At 38.5% G+C, this 13,945-nt stretch overlaps 1 protein-coding gene across 1 annotated transcript in view; it reads right to left on the reverse strand.

Moving 5' to 3' along the window:
- Positions 1 to 13,945, reverse strand: part of RIT2 (Ras like without CAAX 2) — a 183,243-nt gene that overhangs the window by 91,561 nt on the left and 77,737 nt on the right. Inside the window, exon 4 of the mRNA XM_058828076.1 lies at positions 3,674 to 3,865. Within this exon, the coding sequence (XP_058684059.1) occupies positions 3,674 to 3,865 (192 nt within the window). The remainder of the gene's footprint in view (positions 1 to 3,673; positions 3,866 to 13,945) is intronic.

Consider the following 13,945-nt stretch of genomic DNA (forward strand, 5'->3'; position numbering starts at 1 on the left):
TTGCTTTAAGAAGGAGTGCAGACAAACCCATTTCTTAGGACATTAAAAATCACAGGCACACATAAGGACTATAATTTCACTGAAGCCATCATAAAATTAAAACATCATTTAAAAATAATAAATCCATTGTTTTTGTTTTTCATCAGTGTTTCTCTTAAGCCACAATTATAATTGCAGATTGGTTTTGTTCTTGTAGTTCTGTTGATAGATTTGAGGAAAGCAGCATCTATCATTAACTGTATTGTATAGGGATTCATATTTCAAACAACAGCTTTGTCTGGCCAAGCCACTACAGCCTGTCTGATTGTTACAGAATTGTCATTAAATGGAAATGTTGTCCAGAAATGTTGGGCTTAATGCTATGTCCTGAAATAACATGAATAACATTACAGTTGGTTTAATGAAATTCTTAGGAGAAAATGTCATTAAACAAAGCAACAATATTAGCCCTGGTGCCCTGGTGAAATTCCAATCTGGCTGATTGTATTCTGACACCTACTATTTTTCAGCTGTTTGAATTTGGTGTGCTTGTGTACCCCCCTGTTTGTTCATTGATATGTTAATGCCCTACATCACCAGCTCATTGCTGCCTGTCACTCCAGAGTTAGTTGGCTGTCACTCTCCACCATCCAAATGCTTTTAATGAAGCTGTAATAACAGTGCATGACCTTGAAAAGATCCCTTTCAATCTACCTTCCCAGAGCTCATCCAGTTATTTAGATATTGCTTAACCTCACAAGTAAGCATAGATAAAACTTATTTCAGTGTTTGTTAAACATAGAGCACAGCCTCATGTCCCAGTTCTGAAATAATGAAACACTGAAGATATACATATATATTTATATAACGTATATATACGTATACATATATATATATGAAGATATACATATGTACATATATATAACATTAGTATGTGCTTAAAGCTGGACACAGACGTGTCCTCCCACACACTTGGGCTTCAGTTTCGGTCAGGAGGGTACTCTGAGCAGTACCTGCTCAGCACCCTGACTTAACCATGATTTGCTTCAAATTTTGGAGTGGAATCTGAAATGTATGTAATTTAACTGAAGATACATTCTGGAAGCACAATTTACACCTCAGCACCAACTAATTTTGCAGACAACAGTCACGGAGTAGAGATAATTAAAATTTAAAAACAGTATCCCAAAATATGTATTCCAAAACCACTTGTTTTTCTCTACTGTTAGTTCATATTACTTGCTTATGGACACGTAGTCATATTAAAAAACTTTATTTAAAGAAGCAGATCTGCGTTGCACTACGTTACAAGTCTTTGACTTAAGGGTCAAAGTCTGGATTGCAGAATATTTGAGAAAACCCTTCTCACACTGCCAAATCTGCTGGCATTTATAGAGGGCTTATGGAGGAAAACATTCTGAATGCCTAAATTCTGTTTCATTGAAAACTTTTAAAAATATAGAAGCACAATTTGGAATTTCCTTGCTCACATATTCAGGCATGATCATCAGTGGTGACTTCATAGAAGAGCTTTAGTGTGTTTATCACATGTCACAGACTTAATTTTTTATATTCTTCCCAAGAGCCTCCCCATGCTCCTTAATCTAAAATGCTGTAGGTGAAATCCAATCCAAAAATTCATTCACAGTAGTTTTCCTCTTTGTGAGACCAGAAAGGATCACCAAAGAGCACGTAAAAGTATTTAAACCAGGCATACATTTTCAGTTGACAGTGATAAAAATATAGAAGTTCAACAAAAGGTAAGTGTGGAGGCCCAGGGGCCTGCCAGAGAAACAACAATCTCCACACCCTAGAAAGAAGGACTCTGAATAGTCAGAGTAACATTAGTTCAGGGTGACAAAAGGCCTCTCCCCACAGTCCTTTGCAGCTGTATGTTGATATACCCCAGTTTTGTATCCTTCATTGGCCCATTGACCCAGCATTTGTTACCACTCTATGGTTGTTCCCCTAGAATGTTCTCTGTTCCCTGCACACCCATTGGTCCTCATGTGGTGCAGGGCTCCACCCAGTTTATCCCATTGGTCCCTGCCTCCCCTTGCCCCGCCTTCACAGCATTTCCCTTTGTACCCATTGGACCCTGACCTCAGATCCAGCCCCTCCTTCCTTGTACTTAAATCCAGACCCTCACCTGATTCTCATCTTTGTCCCTGGACCCCTTCAGTGCTGTGGATCTGATAAACCCCACTGGAACTCTGTGCAATGACCCCTCCTGACCCTTCTCCCGTCAGCCAGCTGTCTGTGGCATGTTTGTGACTGTGTGTGTTCGTGGAGGAGTTTTTGGGAACGTAGTGTCACCACCTGAACACAATGCTACAGGAAAGGTCAGAAATAGATAGTGCTAAAGGTCGGTGGAAGAATGTCTTTGTACCAATTAGGAAATAAAGCATTTGCTGAAACTTCATCTAGGGGTAACTGTAGGTAATCAATTGTATCCTGCTTTGGGATGAGGTGAATGTCGAGTTCTCTCAGCAGAACAACTGAATCCACATCCTTCCCCAAACCCACATCCCTCCCCTTCTGGTGTATAAGCACGTGACACTCACGTTTGAAACCCCTGTTAAACTACAGCTGGATTGTCACCATTCGGGTTCTGTCACAGCCTGATCTGGGGAGGAAGCCAATGATTTGGACAACAGATGAGAAGATTTAAATGGACATAATCACATCCTTAAGACTAATTGCAGGCTCAATGTTGTCTTGTTTTTTCTTCAGGTAGAATAAAGAAGACAACGAAATGGGGAGAAGAGTAACAGGATGAGTGGAAAAGAGTAGATAGGATTGTGTGAGCACAGATGCTAATGAACCAAAAATCAACATTTTATTTAAGTGTTACGTGTGTCTGTGCAGAAGTCAGATATTTGAAAGCAGTTTAGTTGCAGATTAGGCATATTTTCTGTTCAGTACCAGGTCACAATCAAGCCATTCTAATGTGATACCTGTCTCTAGTTCACCAGTATAAACAATAAGAAGTAAGGGGGGAGAAAAAGGAAAAGAGTGAGCAAAGGTTGTTAAAGACCTTGAGAGAGCCACAGTTGTTGATCTTGTAGTTGAAGAAATTTGTTGCTCTATGGGTGGTAGTAGCTGAAACCTGGTATACAAATGTAAGTGAATTCAGGTCTTACAAGGCCCCATTTTACCTGAACACTCACTGCACAGTCACTGGATCTTCAGGCAAATGTAGTCTCATTTATATTTCTTTTTTTTCACCTTTCTTTTTTTTTTTTTTTCCTCCTAAATCCTAAATCTGAGGTTGAAAAACTTTTAATCTAATCTTACATGTTTAGGGAAAAAAAACAAATCTCTGTTTAATGGCTGGAAACATTGAAGAAACCCAAAGTTTTTTTCCTACAAGATCTTGATTGAAGCACTTTCTATGTTGAATATATAGATATATTTATATATATGAATATATATAAATCTTTTGACAATGGTAGTCAAAGTTTTTCAAGTAAAGCCAGAGGACGTTTAGATGTGATTTGCCAAGGCTACTTCAAGTTCCCCAACATATGAATGAAAAGCACCTCAAAGACTTTAATTCATTACAAGTTTGTTGCTCTCTGATTAAACATCTTCTTGTGCTAATAATTCTCAGTAGCACAGTACAACATATGCTGCAGAAACCCTTGAGGCAGCCAAGGAAAACCAAGCCAAAACCAGCAGAGAAGTCACTTACCTGTCTGAACTCCTCAAGGTCTATTTTGTTTCCCACCAGCACCACGGGGATGTCATAGGTGTGCCGGACACGATAAATGAGTTCCTTAAACTCAGCTGCTTCTTGAAAGGATTGGCGGTCCGTGATGGAGTAGCAGATAATGAAGCCTTCTCCACCTCGCATGTACTGGTCCCTCATGGCTGTGAATTCTGCCTGCAGAATAGGAAGAACACGCTCAGTAATCTGGCAAACAAAATTATCCATCTGTAAATAACAAACTTGCAGAAAACTTCCCCAGTTCCTTACATAAATTCACATTGTTTGTTTTACCCTTGTAAATACTGCTTGCTGAAATTTGTGCATCATTCTGGGTTCACCAAACCCAATAATAAGAATTTCTTTTAGGACAATTTTTTTGTTTCTTTTCCTATCAAGGGAGCTCTGTCCTCTAAGAATATGAACTTATTATTCAACTACCTGCATACAGAAAATATTGTGTCATGTGTTATCAGAAACTTCTTCAGTGCTGCCAGTACAAACAGATGACTTAAAACTGAATGAATATTAACAGGTGTAAAAGAAACTATATTGCTACCTAGGAATTTGAGACAGGTACAAATTCCTTATTATGGACTCAATACAAAAACTCAGTAATATCAAAAAGACACTCATTGGTTGCCACCAGGTGTGGAGCAGTGCCTCACAAAACAATGATCCAATCTGCAAAAAGTTCTACTTTTTAAAAGTGTCTCAGAAAAGATGGAGGCTTCACTTCAGTGTGGGATAATATCATTAAATGAGAAGGAACAATTTCAAACAGTGCAAGAACCAGCTTCATTTTCTCCTCCTGCATTTTTCTCATTTTATGTATATGTTTATTGCTGGAGCAATGCTTCTTGTTACTGGTATGTTTTTTTTCAGAAGCTTTTAATAACTGCTGCATTGTACAAAAAAAATCAAGGTTTAGATTTCAAAAACTAGTCTCAGGCACTGTGGCTTGAGAATATGTTTTAAATCCAGTTTCTTTCTCAAGTTTTGTTTGCTTTTCTTGATCACAGCCCAGAATAACCCAATACCATGGCAACAGTCGGTCAGGATCATAATCCTCCTGACAGAATCAGTTCTCTAGAGATATTAACATGCAGAAAGGTCTGATAAAAAAGGACTACACATATCAACATTGGACCATTTCTATGAGCAGTAGGATGCTGCATAAAATCCTGTATTTTTTACTCTGTTGAGAATTTAGGCTACAGTTTTATTAAAATAGTTTAGTTTACATATATATATACCCTCAGCCCTTGCTGAAAATTGAAGGGAAATGGATTTCTTATGCTCTTGTAAAAGTCTCAGCCCTAAATCTCTCTCAATAGTTGCTCATGTTGATTGACAATACTTCCTGTGAATAGAGTTTCATGTTGACCATTATCATTTATTTATGATGTATCTTTTACCCGAGGGCTGTATACATCATTCAAAACTTTTCACCTGCTGCAGGAAAAAGTTCATTCAAGTAAGCTTCAAAATGGCAGACCAATAAGCAATTTAAGGGTAGGATTCTGGTTTGTGACTTACTCAGAATCTGAAAATCTCTAAATTATCACCCCATAGCACCCCAGGAGAGTTTATTAACGACCAAGCTACAAGACATAGTGGGTCAGGTCATGACATAGCCCATCCTCTGGAAACTGGATGTGCCAGCAGTGGGGCAGCAGATACTTCCACTGAAGAAGGAAGCACTCTATGGTTCTGAGCAAGACACTGAACTGTGTTCCCAGGTCTTTTCCAGCCACCTACATTAGATAGCTACTAGATTTATAAATGGTGCAATACAAAACTCTGCATCACATTCAAAGTCTCCAGGTTGAGAGAAGGGAGTGTTAATGACTGAACACAGTCATTTAATCCATTTTCTGCCCTCAGACCCCAAGCTTTTACGCCAGAAGAAAGATCTCACTGCAGCCCTCATCCCATGTGACCCTGATTTTCCCCTCTTTGCACCAGACCCTTAGAACTATTCTACACCATTATTAGGAGTGTAGTCTCCTTTACAGGAGGAATACCAGGATTCCTTCAGACTGAGCAGACTATGGAGGCCTTCAGTGAAGCTAAATTTGTGAATGAGGCTTCTGAATTTATCTGGCTGTGCAGCTGTAGTCTGCTGTCTAAACTGTCCTTATAAAACATGGTAAACAATTCGATGTCATTAATGGACTACGGGCTGCTTCTGATGCTGGAAAATAGCTATACCATTAGTTATCTTATTATCTGTTTTTTGAACCTACTATTCATTTTTAGAGGGTTTATACAACTGAGTGGAGCTGATAGATAAAAATAATGTTTTCACATGGAACCCAATGCCCAGACCAGATGACCTGTGTCCTTGAATTAGAAATTTCATAAATCATCTACTGTACCACTGTATGAAAACTCTGCACAACCTTTTACAAAGAATGAGCTGTTTAAGTGAGGTGATCCACCTTTAGGAAGTGCTCAGAACTTTGTACACTCATTTATAACTATTTATGGCAAACCAAGAAGGAATTAGGTCACACATTGCTGTTCAAGTTACTCACAGTAAGTGATGTTCTGGAGTACTCCCAGGATCACTCCCCAGGGATGCTTAATGGCTTTCCCTGACTGACAGGAGACCCTGGGTTCCTAATTTCACACACTGAATCATTCCAAAGGGACAAAGTTCTCAGCTTTTAGGACTGACGATTTTGAGTCAGAATCATCTGCCTACACATTCTGGTTCATGCTGGGGCATAGTTAAGACTTTCAGGATAGGAATGAGTTTACTTATACATTTTTTTTTATTATGACATGTTATTATTGCTGCTAAATTGGACAAAACAGGCAAAATACTTCAATGTCATGTTTGCAATGATGCATTCTCAGAGGCATTAAATATTCTTTGCAAACTGGAACGAGGACATAGACTTGGCTTTCTGTTGTTAACTCAGCTAGTGATTTCCATTCCAATTTTTTGATGTTGACATTCATTTCTCAGTTTTTTCCCCTTGGCATGATTGCTCAGTACAAAGTCAAGGACTCCAGGGTCAAACTTAAATAAGTCTGTTTTTTGATTTCAAAAGAAGTGGTTGGTTTGTTTTTGGGTTTGTTTTTTTTTTTCCAACCAGGAACCTCAACATAATAATATATACTAAGATAAAGAATAAATTTAATTACCAATAAATATACTAAAATCTCTGTGTGCATATTTTATATAAAAGACAAAGGATTAAGAAGAACTTACATCTCTTTGTTAATTTTTAAGTTCAAATCTTACTCCAGATTCCACCTTTTTCATGTTTCTTTCTCTACAGTAAGCAGAACTAAAACTCCAAGATGACCTGGATTTTGTGAATTTTCAGGTGTAGATAGAGACAAAGCCTAAGGTTTTACAGATCTTCCAGTATTTGTTTTTTTTTATATTTTGCCTGGTTCCCTTGTGAAATAAGCTGTGCATCTGTCACACTAATATCTTCTTTAATTTTTTCTGGCTGTAAAAGGAAACTCTTAAAAATCATTCAGGAATAGCACTGGATACAAATTTCTACTCAATAAAGGTAAAATACAAAACATTCCCAAATCAGTAAATGCTGCAGGGAAAAGACAGAAGGAAATCACACCCCCTAAAAAGGAAATAAATTCTAAAAATTAAAGTGAAGACTTGTCATGCTTGCAGCACTTTGCAGCTTGACATCAGTCTCGAGTACTCTCTTGTGTATTGTGACTAAGACTTAACTGAAAAGTGTGGTAAAAACTCTTTTGAAACCAAATCATCATTCTTCTTAGGAGATGTGATACTTGAGAACAAGCATCAAGTTTGGATAGAAACAAATCAAAACTTTTCCAAAAGTTGAAAGAAGGCAACAGAACTTTTTCCTTTTATTTTTCCAATATAATTGAATGCAGAAATAAAAAAACCACTAATCCTCATAAGACTATATATTTCTACCTGTTGTTGAAGAACGTTGCCAAGAACATCCCTTGATGGTTAGGTTGCTTCTAGAGAGACATCACATTTGCCTTTTTTCAGTGATCAGGTATCTGACGTGGTTTTTCAAGGGTATCAGAATGGCCTCACAGTGACATTGAGCAGCTTCCTCAACATGTTTGGATGTGCTTCATCCTGTGGTACTGAACTGCCTACTAATCAACTGGAGGTTGGTTCACTTCTCCCTTATTTATCCCCCTTTACTCTCTCTCTTCCTCAAACTTTCCTGGGAGGCATGGGAGCAGAGCCTGCCTCTGAAGGCTGGGAGAGAAGAGGAAGCCTTAAGTGTATTTGTACATTCCGTGTTCCTCGTTAGGACACTCACTTGTTCCAGCAGCAGCCCCAGATTTTTCATGATCTATGTGGAACTGCCAGTGTACTTGTAGAAAGCTGTTTCATTGCCTTTTAATCTCTCAAAATTCTCAATTCTAGCAACGTTTTGTCTTTCATAATCTAGTCCATTCATGCAAAAGAAATACTTCCATACCTATCCTTGGGAGAGTGTTCCTGTCTCCACATTTCTTGCTCCTGTGTATTCTTGGTTTTTCTAGCAGCTTTTAAGAAAACAACTTAGCAAAGAAATACTGTCTAAAATCTGTTTTCTCTCCTTCTTCTTCATTCACACTTCTATCTCACATTTAATGGAAAAAAATTTTCATAAGGAACAGTATTTTTAATTAATTTAAAAATTCATATTGTTATGCATATATAAGTAGAATTTTTATGTTTGTTTTTTGTTTTTTAATTGAAGATCAGAATATTTTTCCAAATAAGATCAATATTTTAACGTGTCCAGAAGGGGAAACAAAGTAATTGAAGAGTAAAGTCACACTAGATCTTTATGAAGGATTGGTCTGTGTTGTTATCAAACATAAGTCTGGGTCTCATGGTCAGCACAGAACAGCCCTGCCTTGCTGACTGAAAGAGTCTAGGATTATGTATAATGAAGTTCAGCAAAGCTAGTTTGTTTCTTTACTGTTTCCTACGTCTTTCCTTCTGAAAAATGCTGGAGAAGCAGTGCTGGGCTGGAAAATCTTTTATGCAACTCAGAATAGAAGTTGTTTAGAAGCAGCATCTCCCACATCATCATTTTACACCAGCAGAGCTCTAAAGTGAAGCCATTTCTCCCAGATGCCCATGTTCTGCATAGCTAAGAAATGGCCTTGTCAGCCCCAAAAAGGATAAAAGGGAAAGAAGAGAAGAAAAACAAAAAAAAAAAATGGACAGGGCAATGAGCAGAGGGTCACCATCCCTGCCCCTCTTTTTCATTTAGTGGTGATGTGTTTGAGCAGTAAACACGGCTTGGAAGTGCAATCCTACCCCGCGCTCCTCACAAGTGTGGTGCTTAGAAATTTAAAGATGCGGCACCTCCGAAGCAAAGGTGTCATGTTTTTCAAGCTACACACGCTCTCCACACATTTTGATGTCTGTTCCCTTTTTTATGATCTTGGCTTGTATCTCTGGAAGAGGTCAGAGCCTCCCCAGGGAGGCCAGCCTCACAGTTTGAAGGATGTCACTTTCTATATCTTCTTGTCTTATGTTCTGCTTGACTTTAGAACCGGGAATCTGCTAACAGATGTTCTTAATCAAAACTGTCTCCCTGATTACCACAGGGGTCGTTCTTATTATAAACTGAGTTTTTTTTATATTTCTAGTGAACACTTGAAGGGGTGGGATGTGTTCCTGCAAACAGGCAGGATATTGTTCATCTATGACAATGAACAAACAAGGATAAAATGAACAAAAAGGACACAGGAAACTCAGGAGGAGAGAAAAAAAAATCTTCAAATAGTAAGATAAGAAAAAATTAAACCAATAAAAAATATGTGAAATTTCTTTGTTCACTTAGAATTTTTATTAAAAGTAAGTTGAAAGTTTCTTCTGTCTCAGGAAATTTTTTTGCCAATACGGTTAAATATTACTTTTTAGCAGAAAATCATTTTTAAAGCCAAAGTGCAAACCTCCCTTATCTGTCTGTTAGTAAATTCTCTTGCACACATAAGCATCACAGTTGACTTCATCAGGATTACATATCATCCACCTGGCACTGCTTGTCTAAAATGTGTTTTTCTTTTACCTCTTGAAACAGATTCACCTAAAGAAAGTACACTGCTGAGAAGTGCTGTGATAGTTGCCTGTTTTTCATGGACTTTTTAGTGTTTTATTTTCTGTGAGGGGAGGAGTGGGTAAAAGCCAGTCACTTTTTAAAAACTTGTTTGCAATAGCAAGCAGCAAGAATCCTGCAGCAGTTACATTTCAAATAAGAAAACATCCAGATAAGATGTTAACTGGATATTATACCTTATAAACATTGTAATACCAATACCAATCTAGATGCAAAGGACAGGCCTTATTTCATCTGGTTTCTGCCTCCTGAAGAGGTAGTCAGGTATTTTAAATTTAGAATCATATCTTTATTTAGTCTTCAAATCTCTCTCTCTGCAGTCATTAGAGCTACAACCGACTCCAGAGAGTAACTCAACCCATCCTCAGGGAAGTGTTTAAGATGCCAGGGGTGTTTTTATTTTGTACCTCTCGCACTACTTCTATAGAGCCTAAATAGAGAGCCTTGCCTCTGATGTCCACTAGTATCAGCCAGGCCCTGTCCAGTCATATCCTCCATGCATTTGAATGATGAGGCTACTCCTCCTTTTCATTTTAAACTTTTCATTTAGCTTCTACAAGGCTGTTTCATTTCCAGTGGGGTTCAAAAGATCAGGAGAATGTAGCATCTAATGCCTAAAGCCAGTCGAGGATTTTTCCCTTCACAGCACTCAGCAGTAGGAAATGCTGTTGCCCAGCATGGGTTGAGTAACACTATGAGATAATAAAGGTGCACTTTTTCCACCACAGAAGCCAAAGTTCCCAACCTGCTGCCTTTGCTTGCAGGAGCCCTGCCTGCACCAGCTACAGGTTCGCTGCAATGACGCAGGAGAAAACCAGAAGCACAGAACACGATATCAACATCACACTCTCTTCTTGCCTCTCTTATTTCCAGCCATACTTTGCAAATGACAACAGCAACAACCAAAGGAGTTACATAGCAAAAGATAGTGAAAAATTTGCAGCAGGTGGTACTTAGCCACCTGTGCCAGCCTAAACCATCTGCCACATCACTGGGAGGAAGGAAGGGAGCTGAGTAACAGCTCAGAGACAGACCAAAGAAAATTCAGGGGCTCTGGCTTAAACACTGGAGGACAGAGATTGATTCTTCTCCTCGTCAAGTCTCTAAACTGCTGTGGTAGATCAAACCCAACCCTTTTTGCCCCTTCTAGTAATGATTCAGGAGCAGCTCAAAACAGGATTAGTGTGAATGAGAATTTGCCCATGAGCCTGCAGTGGAAGTGGATTATTATTATAATCAGTCCCTTGATTAATGATCAGTCAGTGTCTCATGCCTTATAATTACAGGAAAGAATTCTTGCTTCTGATGTAAAACAGCAATATTCCTTTCCTTCTGTGAATTTGTACTGGGGACAAAATGCACATCACAGATGAGAGGAAAAGTAAGAAGATAAAAAAGATTCAGTCCAAGTTCCTGGCAGACGAATGGCTTTCTGAGCTTTATCTGACAGCCTTCCAAGGTAATAGTACAGACTCTGCATTGTACAAAATCAGTAACCTTTTCTGAACTCTGGGAATGTACAAGGATAAAGCTGAGACAGGCACTGAAATTAATCTTTAATTTAGAGGACAACCAGCAACCCCCCGTTTAAGCTAATTTATTTACTTGGAAAGGGAAACAGAAGAAGAAAGAGAATATTCATGACAGGTGTTCTTTCTGGAAGACACAGGTATGATATCCATTTCTGTGACAAATAACAGCATTAGTTTTTAGCTGCTGATTCTTAGGGGTTTTCCAGGTTAGCTCACCTGAGTAGAGTGATTGACCTCAAGACTTTGCCCATGGGCAAGAAGATAGTCCAAGCTTAGTGTGTCAACTATATGGATGATCAGCAACTTAAGAAAAACAATTAGACATGCACTGATTATGAAATTCAAGCTTAGATTTACAGTCTTGATTTTCACTAAATTTTGGCTGAAAACTTTTCAAAATTATTTCCCCCTCTTAATTTCCCCTATACTTCTGTTCTTCAGCAGCAACCTGCTTACTGCAGAAACAGGTCTTCAGTCCCAGAAAAGAGATGATGTTGCATTAGACCTCAAAATTCTTTCTAAAAAGTATTGTATTCTCATGGAAAGAGATGGATTCCTTCCCACTGGTTAATACATTGCTTATCTCTGAATACAGAAGAGACTTTACACACAACTAACGTTCTGAATGTAAAGAGAAATTAATTAAAAATAAAGATAGCAGTTTCTTAATATGGATTACTCAGTCAGGATAATTCATGATGACATTGCTCTCATCTTCATCCAAAAGAGTCTGAGGCTCTGAACTGGTATGTTAAGCTTTTACCCTGTCTGAAAATCATAGATTTGTGAGGTTATTTTTTTTATTGTCTTTAAATCATTGTTAGACTCAATCTATTCTCACCATGAGTGAAATCATGTTGTTTCCCACAAGAGGACTTAGAAATTCAGGTTGCCCTTCTCTTTTCAGCTGTGATACTGCTTCCCATGCTATCTGGCACTGCTCTCAGTCAAAGATCATGCAGGATTAAGCCTCTTGAAAAACAGGTGTCAGTGTTCCTTTGCATCCTGAGCACTGATGGATGACTATTTCACTGCCCCTTCCTCAACTGCAGAGCATTTTATATGCACTCACTATTCTGTATTCACATGTCCTACATTGTGACTTATGCAGAAAGATTGAGCCACACCAGCCTGATAGAAAAAAGTAAGGGGAAATAAATAAGGTGGAGAAAAAGACAGATTTGAGCAGCTTCCAATAAAATAACTCAGGACTACAAAATATAACATCACTGAGTGACCATTCTTTCTTGCTGAGGAACTACTAAATAACCTTCACTGGCACTCAGACTCTCCCTGCAGATACAGCTTATTTTCACTAAGAAGTTCCCGGTCTAATTGCCCTCCTGCCTCCGCATGATAATATATTTGCCTGTTTTCTGCAACTCTGCCTTTGTTAACTTTATTAATCCTGCTCTTCCCAAGATGGTTTGTCATGTGCAGTAATGAAAATATGCAGTCCATCACCTGGGAGATGATACCTACTTTTTATTCACCCCTAAATATGGATGAAATCACTATATCAATTCTCCACAATGCCAGTAAAAATTCCTCAGTGTTACACTCCTTAACTCAGAGAACTGCCTTTTTTCTTTCATATTCATGCTAATGGTCTCCCTCTGAGGGATAAACACCCTAGCAATTTTCTTCTAAATGCAGGCACTGAAGCAATCTTCATTGTTAACTACCTCTAAAACCCCCAAATGTATTTGGTTTATCACGCACCACATAATACTTCTCCCCCATTCTCATTGATATGCAAAAAAGAAAAGAGCCAGTTTTCACCTTTTATCACAGATGCATCATAAATGGTTAAAGGGAAAAATTAATAGCTTGGTAATTACATTTCAGTAAACAGCAGAGATTAAAAAACATAAAAGACAACAACCCACTAGTGAAGAGGTGATGACTGCAGCTGCAAGCAAGGGTTTTGCAGGGGCTCAGACATGCTCTTGTCAGCTTCTGTGGTCATCACAGGCTTGCCACCTTCCCCAGCGAGGCCTTGTGCAGCCTTGCAGAAGTAAACCAGGAGGCTGTGGAGTCAGACACCTCACTGCTCTGATAAATGACTGCAAATTATATTCTGGCTTGCATACATGCTCTCTTATGATAACTTCCCTAACAAGTGTGCTGATCTTAAAAATTCCACCACACAGGTTTTTCTCCTCCCTCCCCTGTGCCCTACTCATCAGCAGAGATATAATTTAATCTAAGAACCTGAAAGGGAGAGAAAGGAGGAAGCAAGAAATCTGCAGAGTGGCTATTTTAGACTTTCGTAACATTTAATCAATAGTGCACTCATTTCTGCAACTGAAATTTAGCTCGGTGTTTATCTGAGGTTTGCGTTCCCTGGGGAATATATAAATCACCACCAAAATGAATGCAAAATACCTGTGCTACAATCCTGCAAGGATTTTGTATTGCTTACAAAGTGAACTTGTGACATGAAAGGACTGAGTTGTCATGTCCCTGTGACTTTCCCAACATGTTTTTCATTTCCATGTACACAAATATTTCTGAATAATTTTTAATGCATTAGGAAAAGAAACCTGAAAAACATGAGGGCAAAGGCAGAGCTCCAAGAAAATAAGTCATGAGGTACCTTGGTTGGATCAATAGAGCCAACAGAGAAAGTG

The sequence above is a fragment of the Poecile atricapillus genome, chromosome Z (assembly GCF_030490865.1).
Source record: "Poecile atricapillus isolate bPoeAtr1 chromosome Z, bPoeAtr1.hap1, whole genome shotgun sequence".
Lineage (NCBI taxonomy): Eukaryota > Metazoa > Chordata > Aves > Passeriformes > Paridae > Poecile > Poecile atricapillus.